The 25,792-nt window shown below is 34.8% G+C and overlaps 1 protein-coding gene across 1 annotated transcript in view; it reads left to right on the forward strand.

The window, feature by feature from the left end:
• The window catches only part of LOC128983180 (DNA polymerase epsilon catalytic subunit 1), a 249,705-nt gene that overhangs the window by 96,504 nt on the left and 127,409 nt on the right, over positions 1–25,792 (forward strand). Inside the window, exons 12-14 of the mRNA XM_054402367.1 lie at positions 10,651–10,846; positions 11,054–11,197; positions 11,634–11,926. Of these exons, the coding sequence (XP_054258342.1) occupies positions 10,651–10,846; positions 11,054–11,197; positions 11,634–11,926 (633 nt within the window). The remainder of the gene's footprint in view (positions 1–10,650; positions 10,847–11,053; positions 11,198–11,633; positions 11,927–25,792) is intronic.

A 25,792-nucleotide genomic window follows, 5' to 3' on the forward strand; every position in this document is an offset into this window, starting at 1 on the left:
AATTTATTTTTCAGAAAATAAATGTGTGGGTCAAATTGTACTAAAATGCAAATTTGGAAATCTTCTAGGTAATTTTCTGTTTGAGTAAATTTGTATATGAAGCTACCGTACCTATGCTACCATTACATATGCCTGTAGTAGTCCTAAGATTACTTGGAAGTATCACACAACAACCTTTTGAAATGAAGATGTGTTTGCTAAGACCTTGGCATATAAATTACAGCACCAATAAATCAAATACATTCATAATAAACTACAACAAAACTATTGAAACCAATATAAAATATGTTTCGGTATTAGGCTACGCCATTTAATTTGAGTTGTTGAGCCTGCACTGTGTTAGTGTAAAACCTATTAGATTGGATTGTAGTAAATTACTAACGTAACATAAAAATGTCAACATGCGGTTCTGTTGGCTGTGACAATTCTTCTAATGGGTCCGCGGAATTGGTTAACTCTGGAACTCGCTGACCCCATGTTAAACGCCCTATCTTCAAATTTGGTCGATGAGAGGAACTCGCTAACTTGTTCGGTTTCGGAATTGGCTAACTCCGGAACCCGCTAACCCGCTCTAGAGCCGGGTTAGCGAATTCCGTCCACGTACGGAAGTCGCTAACTCGGTCCCTAGGCGGAACTCGCTAACTCCCAATCAGAAGCCTCGCGGGCCGTCCAATGGGAGCCAAGCACGAAGATTTTTGGTCAGTGTTGCCGAAAGTGTAGTACCTATATCGTATCGGTACCATAATGTCGTATCCTACAAATAATTAGGAGTAAGAGCAACGTTGTCGATAAAATAAATATATTTAGAAGTATGTTTAATATTATTCTTATGATTATTAGGGTGGAAAATGCATTATAGTCTTACCATAAACTAACCAACACGAGTAAAATTTACATCCCATTGTTTGAAGCTAGTTTTTCGTGTCTAGTTCATGTCCGGTGACAATGATCGCTAGTGTCGACGAAATTGTGTTTCTATTATTTTATAGTTAACTTCATTATTTTTTCTTTACTGAAAAACACAGGATCACGGACAAGAGTACTACAGGTATTTATTAACCTTTTATTAGTAAATTACGTGATTCAGAGGCTAAACATGTTGAGCTTAAATAGTAGTTTATTGGGATGCAAAAATATAATACTGTAGGCCTACATGTAATTTGGATCTTTTACATGTTATGAAATATCTATTTTCGTAGTCCGCCATTTGTTTCTTTTATTCACATAAATACCATTTTGTGAATTTCTGCTAATAAAATTATTAAGTTAGTATTTTATATACTGGGCTTGTAACCTTGAATCATAAAATTGAATCATAAATCATGATAAAATTTACATGTTAACATCATTACAGAAATAAATTGTAGTGGTAATGTATTTTTAAATAGAGCTATTGAATTTAAATAAATATTGATCAATACATTATAAAGTGGTAGGCCTAATGTATTCATGGATTGCAATAAAAATTAGTCTATGCATAAATACTACTTGTAAATTTCTGTTATCGTAGGCTATTAGTGTAGAACCCGGGTCATCCTCTTAATTTTGTTTAATTAATATTAATTTTACGTCTTTCAGTAGGCCTACTTTTTAAAAGTCTTGAGTGTTTACGGTTCTAAATGGACCCAGGCGTTCTTGTTTGTTACCATTTTTATGAATGGTGGCCATAGCTAAAATTACCTGATCTTATTCAAAAACAAAGCTATTGTCTATTGAGTAGCTTAGTACCAGGGAACGGGGAACCAAGCAATGGCTTGGTATAGTTTATTTCGATTGTAAAAGCAATATAATGAAACCCCACACTCAAATCAGGAAAATCCGTCAAGTCGTTGATTAAGAATCGTGAATTAAAATAACCCTGTAACGTTTTATTATATGAATATTATATCTAATCCTATTATTTACTAGTGGTGCTTAGGTGTACAACCTAAAAACTGTTTTAAAACATGTAACATTATTACTAAAAATTCAACACATTTTATAATTAGGCAACTATTTACTATTAGGCCTACAATGCTTTGGTTTAAACTTTTAGGCCTAGATTTAGGCCTACAGCTATTCTATAAATTGATATGAAACTTAGTCTATGTAATATTTGTACACGTAAGTTGGAAGATTCAACGACGAAAATTTAATTTTAAATCTATGAATTAGGTTTGAAAGTTACGATGGTTGATGACTGTATTAATTAATGGTTTTGGTTTATTACGACATTACGATTAAATTTGTTTTCCGTGTTTGAGAACTTGCGTGTATTTTAGCTGAATTTCGTAGAGGTTTAATTATTTAGTACCAATTAAACTGAATTTTTAATATTTTCTATTATTTTTTTTATACTGATGGCATTTATATTAAAGATCGAAACCATAAACATTTAATTGGCCATTGTACAGTTGAATAAAAAAAAAAAATTATTGTCTTTGAATTACTTTGGGCTAGTTATCTGTTAAAAGTGGAATTGATAACAAAAAACAATAACATTAACTGTAACTTCATTGTCACTGACATTTTGAAATACGGCAGTCTACGATTATTTCGTTGTACAAGGTTGGCAATGCTCCGTGCAGTGGGCGCGGCCGGGTTAGCGACTTCAAGAGTTAGCGAATTCCGCCGCGAGACAAAATCGAGTTAGCGGGTTCCGGAGTTAGCGAATTCCTGACTGAGACGGTTAGCCAGTTCCAGAGTTAGCCAGTTCCGACACACGACCGAGTTAGCGAGTTCCAGAGTTAGCCAATTCCTATGTCTCCTTCTAATTACGTGAAAGTAGAAGGAATATATCATATCAGAGGGGTAAGCTTAGTTACTTATAACTGGACTTCAGTACGTACAGGCCAAGCAGTCAAGTCTAATATGCAGACGTATAGTTATCGTAACTATACTTCTGTACAGGCCTAGGAAATCACTGTATTTATATAGGATAGGCGACTGTATTTATATAGGATAGGCGACTGTTTTTAATATTTTAAATTACAGATTTCCTGCTTTATAAATGCAGGTTCTATTTTCAATAACAAAGATTTTTTTAACAAGTATTTAAACCAATATTTGCTACAAAACTAATAGCAATAAGGAAAATTAAAAGAAACAACCTGCTTGGAATAATTCAGTCGACTTACAGTAATTTAATTAGGTATGCAAATGGGATGCTATGACAGCCGTGGGTGGCTAGCACCCGCCGAACCCTTCAATTGAGGATTTGCTGCTCTGTTCAACCCGAAATGTTGACAAAACTAAGAGTGATAGAAAAAAAGTTAAGTCGAAAAATAGACATTGTTAGTAGTTGACTAACTTTTTCATTTCTCGTTTCCAGTTTTTACCCAAAATTAACTTTAAAAATATTAATAAACACAACCAACCAAATATTAATTTTAAAACTATATTCTTTGTACAAAGGGATTATTTCCAAGCTCTCTATCTATTTTTAAAATTTCATCTCAATATTGTAAGGTTGTCAAAATACAGAATAAATTTATAACGTCTACACTACTAATTTTTGCTCCTTTCCGAGGCGTTACATCATTCTTGCATCGTTTCTAGGACAAACCAAAGATTAGCACAACATTTTGTATTGCTTGTTTAATTTTAATGTCCGTTCTATAATATTGAATTAAGTTAATATTCCGTGTTCGCTGGTTAAAGCATAGACAAAGGGAATTAAATATAGACTGTCAGCTGTGCAGTGGTTACCATGGTTACCATAGGTTCTGGTGCACACCGCTGGGAGCGCCGTGTAGTTACGTAGCGCGTTGACCGCAACTACATGGCGCTCCTAGCGGTGTGCGCCAGAACCTATGGTAACCGCAGCACAGCTGACGGTCTATATTTTATTCTTTTTGTCTATGGTTAAAACAGCTGATTAAAATGGTTTTTTAAATTCCTATTTGCATGGATCAATATATTTGTTATGTTCATAAAAAATATTGAGTCAAAAATCAGCGCACTTAAACATTTCTAACATGAATCATTCTGAAAATCCAGACAGTAAATATTTTACGCCGATGGTAAAACAACATTTAAACGTTCATATTATATATACCATTGCTCATTAATACAACCTAAGAGTAGTAATCAATTATCAGTGGTATTAATCGGACTGTTTTTTTTTGTACTCCATTTTATATTTTGCTATCTTACTGTAGATAGTTTGTCATAACCAAATGTCATTAGTCTTTCTTTATTTACATTTACGTTGTTTTGTTAATTGGTAACCATCTTAGCAACCCATAAGGCCAATGTTAAAAATTTTAGATTAGTTTTAATTTGTACAGTCATTATCAAATTGAAATTTGTTTGTGTAATAACAAGTTCACTGTTTGTCAAAATAACCCTGGAAAGTTTGGCTTTAATATGTTCAGCCGTTATTGAGTTATCTGATTACATAATTTGCATAAGTTCCGATCTCAAAGAGCTTTACTCAATTGAAGGTTAATAAATATTACTAATTAATAATAATATTTCCCGATTATCATATGTTCAAAATCATACGGAACACATTCATTTCAAGTAGCTGGATTACAGGACGACGCCACGGTCCCAGTCTAAACTATTTTGATATCATAGATACTTGGTGAAACCGGTCGAAATCGACGGTTACTCTTGAGGTTTTACACAAAGATTAACTAACTGCGATAGATAGAGTGAAGTTATTAAAATATCAGTTAAATAAAGGGAGGGTAAACATAATTATTGCGATTAAGTAGGCCTACCTCACTAAACGTGGTTGATGAATTCGTTGAATACAATATTTCCTGTCCTTCCATCGGCGACAGGTCGCCCGAAAGGTTTTGAGAAATCTTAAAATTGTTTCTTGTTCATGAGTTTTGTTCATGCTAAAGCCTCTTTCGCCATTGGAAGGGAATTTATATACTCTGTCATCTGGTGGAAGAGTCATTATTACTGATGGGTACCTGGCTCCATCTGCTTCGGAAAATTTTTCAGATCGTATTCTGACCGTATCGTTGAATCATATTTGGTCATAAACAATACATAATTTTTATCAGCGGGAGGCGGATTAAATATATTTTTATAGTTGAAATTTATTGTATATTTTTTTAATTTAATAAAATATCCGTTTCTCCAGAGAGCATTAACATTCTTACTTCGACGGCTGTATACTTTTACGCTGTGCAATTTTGATTCCTTCTCTTGCCACGTCAGCCATCATCCTGTACTTCTTTGCTTTTTTATTAACGTCTGGCATAATTTTGTGAAGACCAAGAGGTTGCTGTCAAACTTAAACTTGATATTGACATTAATTTATTTGTTATTATTTTACCTACTTCACCAAAACCATAGATTCAACTCCGTGGTTAGTCTAAGACGAAACTTCAACACGGCTCATATCCACAACGTACCCCTCTACACTTGCATGATTTTTATAGTATGGCACAATATTCTTTCAGATTATCGAAAACATGTAGCCTATTATATATCTCACGAACCTTTGGTGTTCTTTCTTAAATATAATAATAATAATATTCAAAGGCCTTAAGTTTAGTGGGAAACGTCCAGATTGCAAACAAATTATAAAAAACTCTTGCCGAAAAGTGTTTGGCATCAATAAATTGTGGGTTAATAAGGCTCATCCAATTGGGAGAGAGGGAAACGGTATTATTGCTCACAATCCGGAGGACGCAGATATAGACTACATATTGACCATACATAGGCTAGGACTTTGAAAGGAACTAACTATATCATACATAGAGACTTTCCGCAAGAAATAAGGGTTAAACGGTTGCGTTTAGTGGCGGTACGAGCAGAAATAGACAAGTTAGTTGGAGGACTTAAGATGCCACTTGTCCATGATCACCTGTACGTGAAGGGCACGCGTTTTACCTGGGAAGACAACACACTGAAAGCTGGACAAGTTGAGGGAGCCCGAGAACTGATGAAACTATTCCGACATGACTTCTCAGACTTCCTCACCAAACTGTCTCGACGGGGCACGGAGAAGGGTGACGACGAAGAGGAGCCACAACGGATGACGTGGCAAACATATGCGGAGGCTGCAGCCATGGACACGGGCACGGGACCTAGAGAGACATTGCCGGGGGCACCTGATGCGGCGCAGACCACGACTCCTCAGCAGGTCGTCGTGTGAGAGGACTATGCCAAACCTTCTGAGAACCAACAGCAGGACGAAGACAGCGCTGTGCAAGTAATGGGACATGGTATAGGAACCTTTAAGGTACTTTCATATAATATATGTGGGCTGAAAAATAGAATTATTGATGGTAGTTTAGTTGATTTTTTATGTAAATATGATATATTTTTCCTAACAGAAAAATTTTTAGTTAAATCAGACGAATTTTTTGTTAGAGACAATAAAAATGTTTTATGTTGTTTATTAAATATGCTGAAAGGATAGGTAATGTTGGCAGATATAGCGGAGGTGATATTATTGGGTTAAACTTGAATTCACCTTTTCAAAAAAATTTGACTTTTGTTGATGAACAGGAACTAAGTTATGTAAAGGCGAGTTTCAATGGTGTTCAAAAATCCCTAAATTTCATACCTTTATATTTGAATTACAATAAGTGGGAACAGAGTTTTAGTGAAATTGTTGAATATTTAAATAGTAATGAAATTGGGAATTTAATATTTTTTGGAGATCTGAATGGACAAATAGGTGATGAACAGGGTTTTGAAAATGGTGAAATTAAAAATGTAAATAGTTATTTATTTAGATTGTGGTAGGAAGTCAAAGGACAAAACCATAAACAGAAGGGGGAATAAGCTATTAGATTTGTTTGACGATAGAGGATTAATCGTTCTAAATGGAAGGTCAGCTAGTGATAAGGAGGGTGAGTTTACTTTTATAGGGGCGATGGGCTCGTCTGTTATAGAATTGGCAACTGTGTCATTGGATTCCTTGCATTTAGTGAAGGACTTTAGAGTAGTTCCATATCCAGGGTCTGATCACCTACCGATCCAAATTATTCTATGAAATAAATAGTAACATAGGGGAGAGGAGAGAGGTTAATACGTCAACTTTGTTACCAAAATTAAAGTGGTCGGATGAGGACCAATCGAAATACAAAAGTCGGGTATTACTTAATTTGACCAACGTTCAGATAGGAAATGATAATCAGGATAATATAGACAATTTGACCAAGTGCATTGTTCGATCGGCAAAACATAAAACTCATACAGCGGTAAAAAATAGGTTTGTAAACAAGCAAAAGTGGTTTGATTTTGAGTGTTTAGCCGAGAGGAAAAAGATGTTTAGATTGCTTAGTATTTTTAGAAAAACTGATTCGATCTTGGTTAAAATGAACTATCTTACTCAAGTAAATCAATACAAAAAATTGTGCAAGTTAAAAAAGAAGTTATATAACGACAAAATTATTTCAGATTTGAACAATAATAATACAGATAGTAAAGCTATGTGGCGAGCAGTTTTAAATTTTAAGAGAAAGTGTAGTAACGCAGTAGGAAATATAACGACGAACAAATGGATAGAGCATTTAGCGCCTTGCTTAACCCCCCGCTTGTGGCAGGTGAGATGAGCTATGCAGAACCTTTCATAGAACGACCGATTAGACAGCGATTTCACCTTGGTAGAGATAAAGAATGTATTGGCCGTGGTCAAGGCAGATAAGGCCCCAGGAGTTGATAGAATTCCTTACGAGTTTTTCAAAAACGCACCTGATCATTTTCTAAACACATTATTATCAGTCTATAATAACATTTTCAAAAGCAATAAAATCCCTAAAAGTTTTAAGGAGTCCATAATTTATCCATTACACAAAAAAGGCAATATAGATTTAGTGGAGAACTACAGAGGTTTATCTTTCATAAATTGTGTAGCTAAATTATTTACCAGTATGTTAACAAATCAATTACAAAATTGGATCAATGATAACAATATTCTAACAGAGTTTCAAGCAGGTTTTCGGAAGGGTTACTCGACAATTGATAATATATTTAACCTAAGTTGTATGGTCAAGCTAAGGCTGGCGCATAAACAGGGCAAACTTTACTGTTTTTTTGTTGATTTTAGTTCTGCGTTTGATACGATTGACCGCAAGGCATTGTTCTACAAACTGTCAACGCTGGGAGTATCTACGCGCGTGATTGATAATATTAGGAGTTACTATGACGAGACTTTTGCTAGTGTGTGGTGCAAGGAGGGAGTTACAAACAGTTTTATTACAGGGACAGGTCTGAGGCAAGGATGTAATCTCTCACCTACCCTTTTTAGCCTATTTTTAAATGATTTGCCAGAAGCTTTAGGAGGAGGGTGTAGCTTTAGCGGGGAAAAAGTAAATTTATTAATGTATGCCGACGACATTATACTCCTCTCGCCGACGGGAACTGTCCTTCAACATATGATAAACAAATTAGAGGCTTATTGTAATACATGGAACCTAAACGTTAATTTAAAAGAATTTAAAATTTTGATAATTTAGGAATGGTGGAAAGATAAAAAAAGAGGACAAGTGGTGGTACAAGGGTAAACAATTGAAGTAGTTAATCAGTACAAATATTTAGGAAAAAATTTGACAAGCTCACTATCATGGACCTCACACTAAAAAAAAAAAGTGTAAAATGGGTAAATTTGCTCTAAATTCAATTTGGGACAGGCTGATTTCTAATAGAAATGTACCAATAACTTCCAAAACTGTTTGCTTTGAGTCGATAGTTAAGGCTATAATTTGTTAGGGGGCACAAGTATGGGATTTTATAGATAGTGAAATTGTCGAGTCCGTCCAAAAACTGTTTATAAAAAGATTGTTCAGATTGCCTTCTAACACTCCTAATTACATACTATATATAGAGACAGGTGCTGATAAAATATAAATTATATAGTTAGAGTGTTATCTTTGCCTAATAATAGATTGCCTAGAATATTAGCAAAACAGGTTATTGAAAAACATATATTTTGGTGCAGACATTGGGAAACCGTTGGGAAATCTCATGGCTTAAAAATAAATTTTGAAACTCAGGATGTCAGCACATTGGCGATACAGTTAGGATCGCTGGCAGAAGCAATTAAAATCAAATGGAAGGAAGAATGTGTAGGCCGAGCTAGGACATCTGTTTATCACAAACAGCTATTGCGAGTCGACCTTGAACTAGGAGATAAGAGTCCCCTTGCCTTCAGCGAGGTTGAACTAATTTCTTGGGCAATTAAAGCTACGGCAGAGCTGGTAAATCTAAATTATAAACCCTGGACCGAACAAAATTTTATTTGCTCATTATGTAATCTTGAAGAGTACGAAACTACCTTTCACTTCATTGCCGTCTGTCCAATTTTGGGTAATATTAGAAGGTCTTGGTTAGGAAGCAACATTTTGAGTGAAGTAGAATATTATCAATATCTAAACGGGAAGGATTGGCGTGTCTTCACAAAATACCTTAGAGAAGCTTGGAAGTTTAGATGGGAGCTTATAAGTGAGTTTAACGTCTAAATTTTAGGTAAATAAACAGAAAAAAAACCTTGAAACTCGTTTACTTTTATCTGATACCCTTAATTCTGTAGGCCTATTATGTTTTGTTATCTATTGAGTACTCTAATTGTGTTTTTATTATTATTTTATTTATTGTATAAAAAATGTTCATTTCTTTTGTGCTAAATGTTTTTAAAGACTCATATTCATTTTAGAAGGCAAAGATTGTGTCAACCAAACAGGCGGTTGTTATCAACCATTGTTTCAAAGTGTTATGTTTTTGGATGTACATAATACCTTATCGTTTAGTAAAGCACTTATTCATTTCATTTCAATAATAATAATAAATGATTATTAAAGCTAACCCCATGGCCGTAAGGAAAACTTATATGTTCCTTTTAAATTGATATGTCCCTCTGGTTTCATGATTTAAAATTTTCTAAGAGCAATAAAGCATAGATTTTTGAACAAAAAATTTAAAACTCATCATAAATTTATCATCTTGTTAAACTATAAAAACTTGCCATGCAGTGGAGAATCAATTTAAAATCATAAATAATGATGTAAACATTTAATTTGGACAGTTTCAGTAAATTCTCATAACACTTGACCTATGAATACAATTTTAATATTAACAGCTGGGTCATTAAAAGTTATGTAAAACTATGGCCGTAATTTAAACAAAACTGCTGAGAGAACTTTAAAGGCCTCTAGAGCAGATCCCCATGGAAATTTACCTCGTTTCTCTTTTGATGGCTCATGTACAGACCTAGACCTTTCTTTAGAAACCCCTACCAAGTTTCTACGCCCAGCCGTTCTCTGAAATTAGCTGTGACAAAAACCCGTTTTTCCTCCATAAGAATAACATGGGATGGGAATTTAAAGGCCACTGGGGCAGACCCCCAAGAGAATTTACCAAACTTCTCTTTTGATGGCTCATCTACAGACCAAGACTTTTCTCTAGACACCCCTACCGAGTTTCTACGCCCAGCCGTTCTCTCAAATTAGCTACGACAAAGAAAAACTGTTTCAAATTAATATATAGATAGCAGCCTGTTAATCAAAGGGGTATGGATTTAAAATTAAAGTCTTCCCCACTAACTTCCACAATAAATCTTTTGAGCCTAAAAGTAATACTGAAGAAGTAACTCTGTGTTAATTTTTAACCATGGTAAAACATTTTTATTCAAACAAATTCCTTTTAATTTGCTTGAATAAAATTATAAAAAAAATAATCATAGAAAACTAAATGTTTTAGGTTCCAGAGGCATTTGACAAGCTCATTGCTAGTGTTGAAAGAGCTTTAAGCCATGCTATTGAAGAAGAAGAAAAGATTCCTTTATCCACGGTAACAAACTTTGAAGAGATCGCTCTAGACATCAAAGCAAAGCTGGCAGATTTGAGAGAAACTCCTTGTCGAATGGAAAACCCAATTATTTACCATTTGGATGTAGGTGAGTTGTCAAAAGAAATTGGTTTTTGTTTAAGGAAACTTCACAAATAATTTGTTATTTAATTCTATCTGCTCTTATAGTAGCACTGACCAGTTCCATTTGCTTTGTAAACAAAGAATAAATATTTTAACAGATAGGAGCTATGTTTAAGGGTAGTATGTGATCATTGTTAGAAATAAGCCCAACGTTTTGTTAATGCTTGGTCAGGTGCGATGTACCCCAACATCATCTTGACCAACCGATTGCAGCCATCTGCCATGGTGGACGAGACAACGTGCGCCGCATGTGACTTCAACAGACCTGGCGCTACCTGTCAGCGACACATGACTTGGATGTGGCGTGGAGAGTTTAGTGAGTATAGTTAACATCTTCTAGCATCACTTTGTACTGTGCAAACAATTTACACTTAAATCAGCTAGCTCTCCCTGCCATGTTTTACTGTAGCATAAATTTGGAAAAGTTAAAGATTGCATTAAGAAATTAAGTCATATAGTGTACACAAACTTACCATTCTATTGTAGAGTTTGTGAAAAAAGACATAAGCTTTATAAATAGCATAGATCAAAGAAGCTAAATTTTGAATATTTATTAGTAGGTTTCTTAGTCATATCGAAACAAACGTAAGTGACGCAAAATTATTGTAGATTGAGAACCTATGATTTAACCAATCCATGATTTAAAAGGTTTCTCACTTTACCATAGATCTTCCAATATTCTGCTTTCTAAATAACAGACCTTTAAATGAAATAAAAACCTATATATTGACTCTCTCAAAATTTGTCCAAAGTGCCTGCAACAAGAAACGAGTTTGAGCGGATCAAGCAGCAGCTAGAGACAGAAAAGTTTCCACCCTTGTTCCCTAGCGGACCTCAGCGAGCATTTCACCAGCTCGGCCGAGAGGAGCAAGCTGCCATAGAGAAGAAGAGGCTTGCAGAGTATTGCCGCAAGGCTTACAAAAAGACACATGTGACTCGCGTGGAGGAGCGCACCACTACCATCTGTCAGAAGGAGAACTCGTTCTACGTTGACACTGTGAGGGCATTCAGGGATAGAAGATACGAGTACAAGGGATTGAACAAGGTATGCACCTTCAAGTTGAAGAAGACAATTACTAGACAATATCATAGCTCTCTGTCTTTCAAATTTTATTTATTTATGAGATGAAAAAAGGATTACAAACTTCTTAATCAGGACTTCTTAGGGGAATAATATCTAATCTTATCTATTGTAACTGTACGTACATACTATACTACTCGTGAAGTGTTAATCTAGAGCGTTGGAACATTATCACATGGATAAAATCCATTTGTGATGGGTGGGATTTGAAATTGGAACCTTGTTCTCCGAAGCCCCGAGCTCTACCACTAGACCGGCTCGCTCCCATTATATTTCTAGTATGGATGTGTTGATTCTAGATTCCGATTTTCTATACCACTGATACTTGGCCATTGAAGTAACTGAAGTAAGAAACTGGTAAATTATTTCCCCAACCAACACAATGTCTAGTTGTTAAAAAAAAATTTAAATACATATAAAAGCATTCAGTACGATGACAGTGTAGTTGCCAGCTGTTCACTGGAGGTTATGATGAAGTAATGGCAAAGAGCATCTTTTTTTATCAGCTTCAAAACTAGTTATAAGATGGATACAACTCTTGCAAAGTTTTTTTCTGAAACTAAAATTTGGATTATCTCAGAGTAAGATTATTGTCTTTTCATTTACAAAGTTAACGTCCACAATATCAATCATATCAATCATTAGTTTATCTCAGGCTCAATCCAATTTTCTTAGTATATTTTAAAGCTCTTCCAAAGAATCAAAAGACCCAGGCCTGGACCTAATTATTTAGGAGGGCCTATATATAAATTGATTAGGTTACAATGAGGGTAGCAAAATAACTACAGTATCTAGTTCATAAGATTTAGATTGCCTTCAACACAAAAAAAAATACAGGAAACTAAAAAAATTTAAGCTTTATCAGTATAAGGCCACATAACAGCCACATCTAACAATATAAGACAAGATACAGAACATGCAATTACATAATTTGAGACCGAGTAGGCTTGAATAATGAAAAAGATTATGCAAACAACAACAACAACTATGCTTGTGGTTGTCAATAGAAAGATGAAATATCTATAACAAATATTTAAACTTATAAAATAAGATTGTAGATTAGTTACAAGTTTAATATGTAGCCATAAACAGTTTTATGGCAGTAGGCAATGGCCAGCGGCAAATTGAATATCCACGAAAATACTGACTGAGTTAGAGATAACATTTAACAGTCGTCATAAAACTATTACTTTTATGATAAAATAGAACTGGAGAAAGTCGTAAAGCAATAAAAGTGATAAAACTCAACAGTTCCTGGAAGTACTTGAATACAACAATTATTGTCGTGATAAAATGTTAATGGATTTGGGACTGCTAATGGGGTTTTTATTGCATCATCACCCTAGTAATAAATAATGAAGATCGTAAACAAACATCTGATAAGACTTTTATGTGCTCCGAACCAACTGTCGTTGACTACGATAAACTGAAAGTAAACTGAAAGTAATTTATTATTATAATAGGCTGTACCGAACCGAATTTGTACCGTGTAAAATGCTGTACCGAACCGATGACGGTAATTAAGCTTGTACCGTACCGTACCGACTTTTTCGGTGCACCGCAGACCCCTACTGGAAATATAACATTTTAATTTTTCTACAAAAAAGGTTCCGACAGATATATGTTCAGATGACAGTCAAACTTCTAATACTATCTAAGCCTCGCACCTTCTGACACATCTATAGCAACAAATACATCCTTTAGTTTTGACGATTTAACAAGTAGCTTAACCATGCAAACTTTGGATTCTTCTGTAATCACTATAAACAATGACAGTGTTTTGAAAAACCAAGAACGGATTCGAGAGGAATTGCTTGGTAAAAAGTGGCTGTCTGACATTTCTCTCCAGCCATATTTACTAGAGATGTGCGAGTACTCGATATTTCGAGTTCGAGTCGAGTACGGCCTTGAAACTCGAGCTTATCTTTGAACTCGGCAGTTTCGAGTCGAGTTTGGTTTAAAATTGTTAAAAAATCAATATTTGTTAAAATGTAACTTGTGTTTACATAAAATGCTGGATAACTTTTATTAGGTACTGTAGATTCTACAGTAATACAAATATTTTTACAGTGTAGAAATAAGCAAGCGGTAGTTGTTCTAACCTATTTTAATAGCTGTTACAACAGAATAAGTCAACTCAAAGCAGTCGCCCACTGACTGACTTACTGGCAATGGAAAACAATAGAAGCGAGGAAGGGGTTGTGCCATGACCTCGAAGTGAGCCATAGCAATAGTGAATGAAGTAGGGGTTTGGGGGGAAGGGGCAGGGTCAGACCTTTGAGCTATATTTAGACTAGGCTTTCACCACTTCCCAAATGGCCGGGTAGGGGGATTACAAATTACAATAGCAGGTTTTTTCCTCGCCTGGTTTGACTTTTGTCTTTTTTGTGTAGGAGATTTGAATCATCAAAAATGTAATTTGAATTTACCACAATTATTTAGCATTGATAATACAATCTGCAAGGGACCAGGAGAAATATTATTCAAATTAGAGTTAATGTCATGATTTGCATTTTTACTCAAAATACAACATTGCGCAATCATGATGTATTGAGTCATTGACCTTTATAACGCATCTGTTATAAGTCGATAATTATAAATTGATGTTCCCGTGGTTGAAAATAATTATTCTGTAAACTTTTAAAACATAGACAATTCATAAATAAGTATAAAATCACACATAAAGATAATAATAGCACTCCTAATAAGGATATAAAGATAAGGACATACAAAAAACATCATTATACTTTCTCTTGTTCTTCCATTCTTTCTTGGGGAGAATAATAGTGAATTAGGCCTAGTCTAGATTTCATTTGAGTTCTATAACTACTATTGTATGGACCTATTACATTATTCAGTACAACGTTTAATCTACAATTATTGTTTTGTTTAACCATAGATAAAGCATACTCCCTTAGTAGATTTCTCATCCTTATGGAACAGCTGAAGACAATTTTATTGTTAGTTCTGTACGGTTTATGTAGAGGTCGTGTTTTGTTTACAATTTGTTTCCTGTTATTACAGCCATTTAAAACCTCATTTAACCAAATAATACGATCTAATCATAAACAATAACCTGTCCCCTAGTTATATAACCAAACAGTAAAGCACAAATCAAGAAATTAACCCTAAAATAATAGAAACAAAGTTTCGTCGACACTAGCGCCCATGTGTCACGTACATGAACTAGACACGAAAAACGTGCTTCAAAATTTACATTAAAAAATTTAATTTTCTTTAATTTAAAAAATTATTTCTCCTTTACCTACTGTCAAACCATTGGAAATTTCGTAGGCCTACTGTTATAAAAACCACACCAACTAAGATTAATGTTAATAAACTTACAAAACTAAAGGTTAAAAGGTAGGAAATAAAATTTCAAGTTGCAGAATAAATCTCTATATTAAACTTTATTGTAATTGCAGCCTTAATAACTAATATATGCAAGTATTAAGTAATTTTAGCCAAGTTTATGCAATATTACTTATCAGTAGGGATCAATGTAATTAATTTGTAGATAAATAAATATATGCTCACTTACCTATTTTTTACAGAAGTATGAATAAGTTCATTTATGAGCTCTATTGTTGTTGTTTTAAAATTATTTTCTACACATTGATATGTTACTGCACAAATATTGATGATTTATTTTTATAATCCTACTTCGGCTTGTAACAGGGTTGTTTTACAAGTTACATGCTCTAGCCCTAGAGTTACTTACACATCCTTCGATCTCTTTGGTTTAAACTTGACTCGAACTCGAGAATCAAATCTTTTGCCAATTACTCGACTCAAACTCGACTCGACCTGAAAAACCTGTTTCTTGCACATGAAATGAAATGCTTTATTTTCCATTAGGCATGAAATGCAATAGGCATCATCAGAACAAATAAAAATATATAATTTTCGTAAAAATTAAAAATAAAATGCAAAAATCACAGAGCAAACAAAACCTAAAACAAACCATGCACAAAACTACTGTCAAAACAAAACAATCTGTTACTTACGTACATAGGAAAAACTCTCTCACAGTCTCCTTGGGAATATCGAAGAAACCGCTGGTCTTATAAAGTGGGAAAGCCAATAAAAGTGCCCGGAGATTGTTTTTGAATTTTCTGTTGGTTTGGTTCCAAGCTGTACAAGAAATGTGGTTAAGAAGCCTTATGCTTAACTGACTGGAATTTCTTTTTGTTTTGCTTAACCTAACATAAGGTACATCAATATTGTTCTTATTTCTGGTATTGTACATATGATAATCACCCCTACGACTAAGTAACTGGAGATCATTTTTTACATGCACAACTGAAACAAAAACATACAAACTACAAAAAGTCATGATTTCCTCATTTACAAAGAGAGGTCTGCAAGGGGCATCATACCACAGAAAACATACTACTATAACCCAGAATGCCAACCGCATGGTAAAAAGCATTAAGTGTTTTGAGAGAGCTTTGCCTGTCAATCGTAGGCAGCGCCACCAGCGTTACCATGCACTCAGCATAGCAACGCTGGTGGCGCTGCCTACGATTGACAGGCAAAGCTCTCTCAAAACACTTAATGCTTTTTACCATGCGGTTGGCATTCTGGGTTATAGTAGTATGTTTTCTGTGATCATACTCAGCGTTTGCTAGGATTCTTACAGCTCTTTTTTGTATTAGCAATACCTCATTAATTTCAGCAGACCCACCCCAGAGTCTGAGCCCACACAAAAGAACTCCTTGAATAAAAGCTACATAGGTTTTTTTTAAACAGTTTTTATTTAGACAACTTTTTAGATTTCTCAAAAGGAAGATAACTCTGGAAAGTTTACTGCAAACCAAGGTTATATGAGGGCTCCAAGTCAGTTTTGTATCAATGCAAATACCCAAGAGCTTAACAGAGGTCACATCTTGTTTAATGTTTTTCAGCGTAAAGACCAAAGATTGTGTTTTGGTTTCATTGAGAGACAAAAAGTTAGCATGGAACCAAACCGAGGCCTGTACAAGGGATTGCTCCATGAGTTCCTCAAGATTTTGAAATTTTTTTGAGCTATGAACCAGTGTTGTGTCATCTGCATAACAGACCACACCACCTTGAATCAACATGACTGGGCAAATCATTCATCATTATTATAAATAGCAGAGGCCCGAGGACAGACCCCTGCGGAACACCATGGGCAACAGGACGAGACCGAGAGCACTGGCCATTCACAACAACCAGCTGCTCACGCCCCCCAAGTATGACCGGAGCAGTTGCAGTTCGACACCTCCGATTCCGTAATGATCTAACTTACAGAGCAGCACGTCATGATCCACAGTATCAAAAGCCTTACTGAGGTCACACAAGGTGGCCCCAGCAAAGCCACCCGACTCAAAGGAGCTCAAGACATGCTGGATCAGGCTGTCCACCGCATCCACAGTGGATAGACCGGCCCGGAAACCATACTGGGAGGCAGAGAACAACCCGTTGACTTCAAAATGTGAACACAACTGTGTTTTCAACAAGGACTCAAACACTTTAGACAGGATTGGAACAAGAGAGATAGGCCTGAAACTCCCGGGCTCGTCCCACGTACCTTTCTTATAGACAGGCACGACCTTCGATTTCTTCAGGCAAGCTGGAAAAACACCTTGTAACATACAATGATTAAAACAATACGTTAAAGGCCAGGCAATGGTAGTAATAATGCATTTTAAGTATTCACTAGAGATATTATGAACATTCTTACTCTTAGTATTTTTCATACTACGGACCACATTTATGACGTCATCACACCCCAATAGCCTCCATTTATGTTGGGTCTGCACGTGGGGAGATTGGCTCATCAGCTGAACTGCAGTAACCTCTGGAGTACCAAAGTCATCTCTTACCGCCTGGACAGAGTCTAGGAAGAAGTTATTAAACGTATCCGGAGAAACGTTAGTCGACTTAGTAGTTAAGGGCTTGGTTTGTGAACAAATGATCCTCCTAGCAGCCAAACAAGGATTGGTAGCTGTTTGAATTTGTAAACCATAGAAGTTCTGCTTAGCTGCCTGCAGTTCTAGTCTATACTCCTTTTTCAAGTTGTTATAAGTAGTCTTTGCTTGCTGTGTTCTTTTTACTTTATACACATCATAAGCCGTGATCACCCACTTTTTCTTTGCTAAGATTTCAGGGGTGATCCACTGAGAATTAGACTTCTTTTTTTGGCTTACTTGGGGTTTAACAACACACTTTACAGGAAAACAAAGGTTAAAAATATTTACATATACATTGAAGAATGTATTAAAGTTTTTCTCAGCATCTGAGTACGTCAACAAATTGTGCCAGTTCACCCGGCTGAATTGCTCAGTAAAATCAAACACTCTTGCTTGAGTTAAGGGTGCAACAATAGTTTGTTTCACTAATGGAGAGGAATTGTCTTGAACCCTAGAAACAGCAAAAGATACAGGATCATGATCACTTACCGCCCAGGAAAGCACGTCAACTCCAAAGCGTTCATGACTCAAGTCTGTGGCTACGTTATCTAAGCATGCATCATACCTAGTAGGTTGAAAATTTGTGCAATACAGGTTTAAAGATCTTAAAACATCACAAAACCGCACAGTCCTAGGATTTGCAAGGTCCAGCACATCAATGTTAAAATCACCTCCCACAATGAGGTTATACTTACTCCTAAAGTTTGCAAGGCTAAGGACAAGCATTTCTAAGGCAGAGATAAAAGCACACATATTGCCAGCTGGAGGTCGGTAAACACCTACAACAAGCAGTTTAAGCGCTACAAGTGCTACACATGCAAATTCATGATGCATTTCAAGGCAAAATTGTGTAACGTCAATAACCTTAACACTATTTAAGAGTTGATCAGACACATACAGCGCAACTCCACCTCCTTTATGGTCTGAGCCACAAAAGGAACTAACAGGGGAAAAGCCTTTAATCCGCTTAACACCTAGACTAACTTCACTCAACCAATGTTCAGATAAGCAGATGAAGTCGTGTGGATTACTCACCAAAGCAACTTCAAGTTCATCAGATTTCTTGTCAAGGCTACGTATATTACAGAATAAGAATTTGTGAGAATCACCAAAGACCCCCGATTTTATTGGTTTTGATTCCCTAAAAAAGTCTTTGTGTTAGAACTAATAGGCCGTTTTGGAATAAATTGACTCACAAAGGTCCCTTTGGGCCAGAAGTCAGCCTTCCATACCTTATCATAGTCACTGGATGAGACACCTACCTTAAAAGAGGCATACGAGGGATACCTCGTTGATAGTTTTTCACACACAACGTCCTCTATACCACCCTTTTTCATAAAGTCCGAAAAGGATTCAACATTAACATCTGGCTGTACTCTTTGAGACAAATAGCCAGGATTTTTTCTCCACAATTTTTAAGGTTTAAGGGAGGGATTTTACTTTGTCAGCAAAACTAGCCCTATTGCCTTCGAATGACTTAGTTTGAGTTTTAGGCTTACCACTTTTTGCAGGGTTTGAGTTGAGGGCTCTAGGTACATTAGTATCTACAGTCTTAGATTTTACTAGGCCTAGGCCAGACGCTGATTTTATATGCACGACTTCGGTTTCTTCAGAGCCAGCAGAAATCTGATTTGAATCAGAATCAGAAGCCAGCCTCTGTGAGTCCATTAACCTGTCGAGCTTTTTATTTAGCTGCGAGTTATCATCAACAACTCTTTTGACAAGATGTACTAAGTTTTCCACGATAGAATTTAAGTTAAGAAACTCATCAATATTACAAATACGTTTCTGCAGTCGTTTTAGGTTAGAATCGCATGACTCACAAAACCACTTGCAGCGATCTTCCAACTGACACAAGAAGTCATAATCATTTTTGTTTACATTTACACAGGCGATATGATACCATTTGTGGCAAAAACCGTCACAAAAAAGACCATTACTATTACTTTTTACTATTTGAAAGCAAGAGCCACAATTTGGATCACTGAGACCATCCGCCATGACACTCTCTGTCTCTACATCTCTAATATTTACAACTGTTGGATGACAAATTCCTTTACAAAAAGGACTGTACCATAATAAATCCCCTAATCCTTAATGGAGTAAAAAACAGTCAAGATTTTCACTATTTGCTTGAGCCCTTGCATATTAGTAAAATGAAAATATTAATCATGGTAATCAATGATTCTGATCAAGTAACTATCTCAGAAAACAACACTAGTGGTTCACACTAGAGCCTTCTTATTCACAATAAAATAGTAAATAAATATTACTATTTTGACTCCAGCAAAAATTATAATTTAGAATCTGCAAAGAAAGTAGATAAAATCTCAGGTTACATCGGAGAAAATGCATTGAACTACAAATTTATTGAAATGCATGGACCTCAGCATTCAAATACATGGGACTGTGGTGTTTTTGTTTGCTGGCTTATAGAGTCTATTGTGCATGACATCATATTTCAGGAAACTATCAACTTAGACTTCCTTCAAAATGTTGTACTCACTGAATCAGACATAGTTTCCAAACAATCCCATATAGCCTATGTACTGAGTAATCACTTTGCAATGAGCAGTGAATTTTTCATGAATTCCATGCTTAACAAATCCCATAAATACCCCAAGATACTGACAGCACTTAAACCTACACTAATAAGTGAAACAGTTTGCAGTAACAATGTTGCACTAACCCTACAGCCTTTGGACAACAAACATAGTTGCAATACTGAAAAACTTGTTGCTAGCAAAGAGTCTACTTCCCAAGAGAGTAAAAAGCCATGGACAACAGTTACCCCAAGAGGACGAAAACCTTTCACGGCTACACATTGTGATACGAGCAGCAACATTCAGCAAAATGAGATTATTGTATCCAAAAACCTCTTTGAAATATTAAGCACTCAATCAGACCTTAACCCCCCCCACATTACCACAGTGACCGAACTGAGTACGTCTAATAATATTAAAGTTCCAATAAAAAACAACCAAGCCTGCAAAATTAGTCAAGCCAGATAACATTAAATTGACCAGCAAGACAAAAAAACATAATTTAACAATTAACAAGCACAACAACAATTAACAAAGTCACTAAACAAACAAAGCCACCGCATCCACAGTGGATAGACCGGCCCGGAAACCATACTGGGAGGCAGAGAACAACCCGTTGACTTCAAAATGTGAACACAACTGTGTTTTCAACAACACAATACACCTAGAAACATTCCATACTGGGATGCAGTTTGACACCTCCGATTCCGTAATGATCTAACTTACAGATAACTCTCATTAATTTCATACCTTACCAAAAACAAAACAATCAAAACAAAACAACTTGTTTACAAACAAGTTGTTAGGGAATGTGTTAAGGGGTCAAAGATTCAAAATGGCAGGTTCAAGAAATCTTTGAACGGCCGCCATTTTGTAACGGGTGATCCTTTCGAGGCGCGGTTTCCGGCATTGAACTCTGCTAGCTAAACCCTTTAAACTGATGTGCATATTGACCTATGCTCCTATTTAAAATTGCCTTCTGACTCCTTGCGGGACGTCCCCATGATGTGACAAAAAATTTATATTTCCATAAAAAAGTAGATTTTTAGGTGTGGTGTTGATGTACCAAATCTTATTGATTTATCTGTTGTCGTTTATAAAATATTAAACCGGTCCGGGACTTTTGGGACAGTCTGTATAATTTCAGATATAATTAACAAGATTAGAGCATTGGTACATACAAATTCTCATGCAAAGCTATTGGACTTGCATCTCTTGAAACATTTTTATCATACACGACAATATTAACAAAAAGGGGGAAAAAATCTTAGCTAGAAAAGTGTTCAATCTCATTTTTGATCAAAAAAAATATTTCCAAAGTCAAGTAAAACACCCTTTAAGCCTAGCAGTATAATAACAGTAATTGATCAAGACATGGCAACTTGTAACCTTTCGTAACCTTTCCCAAATTTGCCTCAGCTTTCTCAGGGAGAAGGGGTGGTCCAACTCAAAGCTTACACCTTACTAAATAATCCAAACTGAATGTTCTTAGTGTTTATTATGGGCGCCACCGTGTTGTAGAGTAGAATTTAAACAGGGTCCAACAAGGAAGTTCTCCTGTACTCATGGGATGATATTTTGGATGAGATAATAAAAAGAAACAATCAGCTGGGCGGCTAATAGCTTACCAAATTCAAACCAATTATTACTCCAAAATGACAACAACAATAATACTATTATCAGCAAGTTCACTTATAATCAGCAGTAGTAAATGGTACCCAGTTTAGCATAGAACTCACATACCCCTTATCAGTTGATGATATGACTAGATAACTCAGGCTATATAGTTTACTACTAACCAAGAACTTTTGGGTAGTTTACTAAGTTCAAAATCCTTTTAAGTGTCAAAAGTAATCAACCAATCAATAATTAAACCAACATACAACAATAAATTTTTAAACTAGACAGTACACAGGAACACAACAACGCTTGTGTACATGGCCATGCTAGAGAATTTATTATACCAAATATGATAATACACAAGGTCAATAGAACAATAATTTATGATTTACATTCCCATGCAACCAAGGATCTAATCCTTTGAAATTAAGGCAATCAAGAGCAATTGACAATCACTAGCAACTATACAAATAAATAAATAGATAAATCAATTGATTTGTGAATACAGTATTGCAATCAATGTAATATCTTTCCCTCTGAGGTGTGCTCAAATGGCTGGATAAGAAACAGAATATAATTCTAGATCAGATAGTCTCCCTTCTGAAGCTCAAAGCATTCAATAGCTCACCTAAATGCACAGTTTCAAAGACATATAAATACAATAACAAACACTAACCAAAATCTTACTAGCTAAATTACAAATACATGAAAACTCAATGACCGGGGCCCCATTTAACCTAAAAGATTAATCCGGGCAGGCGTGAATAGTCCAAGTGTCTTGAGCTGTCCTCCAATAAGTCCTTGTTAAGTCCAGGCAATAAATAATAGGTAAATGTGTCACTCACCAAGTCCACCGCACAAGGTAGCTATCAAGGGAATTCCGGTCTAGACCGATTTGTCTCACACAAGTAGATAGCACACAGGTCACGGGGTCAATGAGGTCCAGATAGGTGTGAAGATACTGGTAATCACAGTAGGCAAGTCCTGTAGGCTGTCACAGTAGATCCTCCAAGTATGGTGTGAAGGGCTCACAAAAACCCTGTACAATAAACCCAATAAATAGTCTTAAGCAATTACCGAAATATACACATAAATGCTGTTACATAATTGTTTAATCCTTTTGCAAGTTCTCCATAAAATAAACAATTATTTTAATTAATCCATCATTAAGTTACCCTACACTATACTTTATACAAATAAAACATTAATTGTGTTGGAAGTAAAACAAGCAAATAATAGATTAAATTGAATATGTTGAATACAAATATTCTGTTTTAAGTACTGTACTGATATTTACATCAAGGCCTACTGTAATCCAATTATTGTTTGTTCAACAGAATCTCCAATTAAAAATATTATACTCGATATGGGATACATCATTTAAATTCATCAGTTAGTTGAATACTAATGTGTGCTACATAATTCTACTTTAATAGCATTTCCAACTTCAAACTATTTACAGTATTTAAATAACTCATTCATTTGTTAACTATTAATTTCTCAGTAATACACAAGATTTACATACAATTTAATATACTTTGTGTTTTATCCTTTCATGAGTGGCAATACAATATTATTTATCACATATAACACATATTCAGTTTCAACTAATTAATTGGTAATATTTTACCCTTCAAAACATTCAACAGAACAAAGCTAACATTTAATTGAACACTTTTACAAATTAAAATAAATTAACTATAATGCAGTACAAACCAGTGTATTATTGTTTCTTTTTTAGTTTACCTCTTTAAGAACTAAGTAGCATATTTACTTGTGAATGAAATTAACATTTTTTTTAAAGGGTACTAAAATAGTAATATTAATATTTTTATATGACAATTTAATTATAATTTCAAAGCATTATTTATTCTAGGAAACAGTAGACTAATTTCAAAAGATAATTATTTCTTCAATTAATTTAAATACATAAATAAAATATTCACTTTGTTGTATTATTTTCCACAGACTAACTTGATATAGATTTTTAAAGTTATTTTGGACACATGAAATGTTTAAAAATACATTTAATGAACCTAATAAATTAATATTCCAACAAAATATTCAATTTTTGAGGAGTAGACCTGAACAGGATTGTTTTTACATGATACAAGAACATGTGGTTTGAATTTGGTAATTAACTCTGGATAAAATATCATAATTTTGCAATTTATGTAACTGAAATTCAATCATATAGAATATAACATTAACATACCTCATCCATTTAAAAATAAATGGTTAAAATCCACATAAAGTGCGAGGGTGAATATTCTTCAATCTTCATGAAGACAACATGAAGAATCTTCAGACAGGTACAACTGGTCTTCTTCAAGGTTTGGACCGCTCTGCCCCAGGCTACTCTCTTATCAGTAGAAACATCCTTATCAGTTGAGCTGGTGAACTGATACAATGGCTATTGTCTGGTTGGGTTTGGAGTAATTGTTTGAAATGATCCTCTAATTTTTATTTGAGCTGATTGCGCGCTCATCAACTCAAAAAGGTGTTAATTCATCTTTTGAAGTGGCCAACTTCAATAAATGGTAATTAGGGAGGCAATAGAGTATATCAATTGTTACAAACTACACTGAAGAACAACTGTAATAAACGGTATCAGCATTCTGACACATACTTTCTCCCATAAGTTTGTCAACAACCTTTATCATGTGTAAGCGGTGAGAGTAAATATACGGAAATGGGATTTGTAAGATTTTCTTCAGAATTTAAAGGACTATAACATGCTAAATTTTTATCAAAATCGTTCGAGCCAATATTGGGAAAATATGATTTTCCGTTATTTTATGGGGTTTTTATGGGGAAATAACATAATTTACAATAACTTTTGAACCGTAATTTTTACAGAGATGGGATTTGTACCATTTTGTTCAGAATATAAAGGACTATAACATACTAAATTTTTATCAAAATCGTTCTGGCCATTTTTGGGAAAATCTTTTTTTCCGTCATTTTATGGGGTTTTATGAGAAAATACCCATTAAAAATAAAAATTTCTAAGAAATAAGAAAAACTATCAAAATTGTAAGGATCATAACATACTATGTTAAATAAAAACGGATTTTTTTGTCTAAAATCATATTTTTTCGTTATTTTATGGGGTTTTTATGGGGAAATAACATAATTTACAATAACTTTTGAACCGTAATTTTTACAGAGATGGGATTTGTACCATTTTGTTCAGAATATAAAGGACTATAACATACTAAATTTTTATCAAAATCGTTCAGGCCATTTTTGGGAAAATCTTTTTTTCCGTCATTTTATGGGGTTTTATGGGAAAATACCCATTAAAAATAAAAATTTCTAAGAAATAAGAAAAACTATCAAAATTGTAAGGATCATAACATACTATGTTAAATAAAAACGGATTTTTTTGTCTAAAATCATATTTTTTCGTTATTTTATGGGATTTTTATGGGAAAATAACATAATTTACCATAACTTATGATCCGTAATTTTTACAGAAATGGGATTTGTACCATTTTGTTCAGAATTTAAAGGGCTACAACATACTAAATTTTTATCAAAATCGTTCGGGCCATTTTTGAGAATATCCGATTTTTCCGGTTTTTTATGGGTTTTTATGGGAAAATCCCCATTAAAAATCAAAATTTCAAAAAAATGAAAAAAACGCCTGGAGATACCATGGATTAGAACCTACATACCAAATTTCATCGAAATCGGACCACAGGTGTAGTCTCTAGCTCTGTACACAT

Source organism: Macrosteles quadrilineatus, unplaced genomic scaffold (assembly GCF_028750875.1).
Source record: "Macrosteles quadrilineatus isolate MER2022 unplaced genomic scaffold, UCM_ALF_1.0 Scaffold_1__1_contigs__length_201487025, whole genome shotgun sequence".
In the NCBI taxonomy this organism is placed as follows: Eukaryota; Metazoa; Arthropoda; class Insecta; order Hemiptera; family Cicadellidae; genus Macrosteles; species Macrosteles quadrilineatus.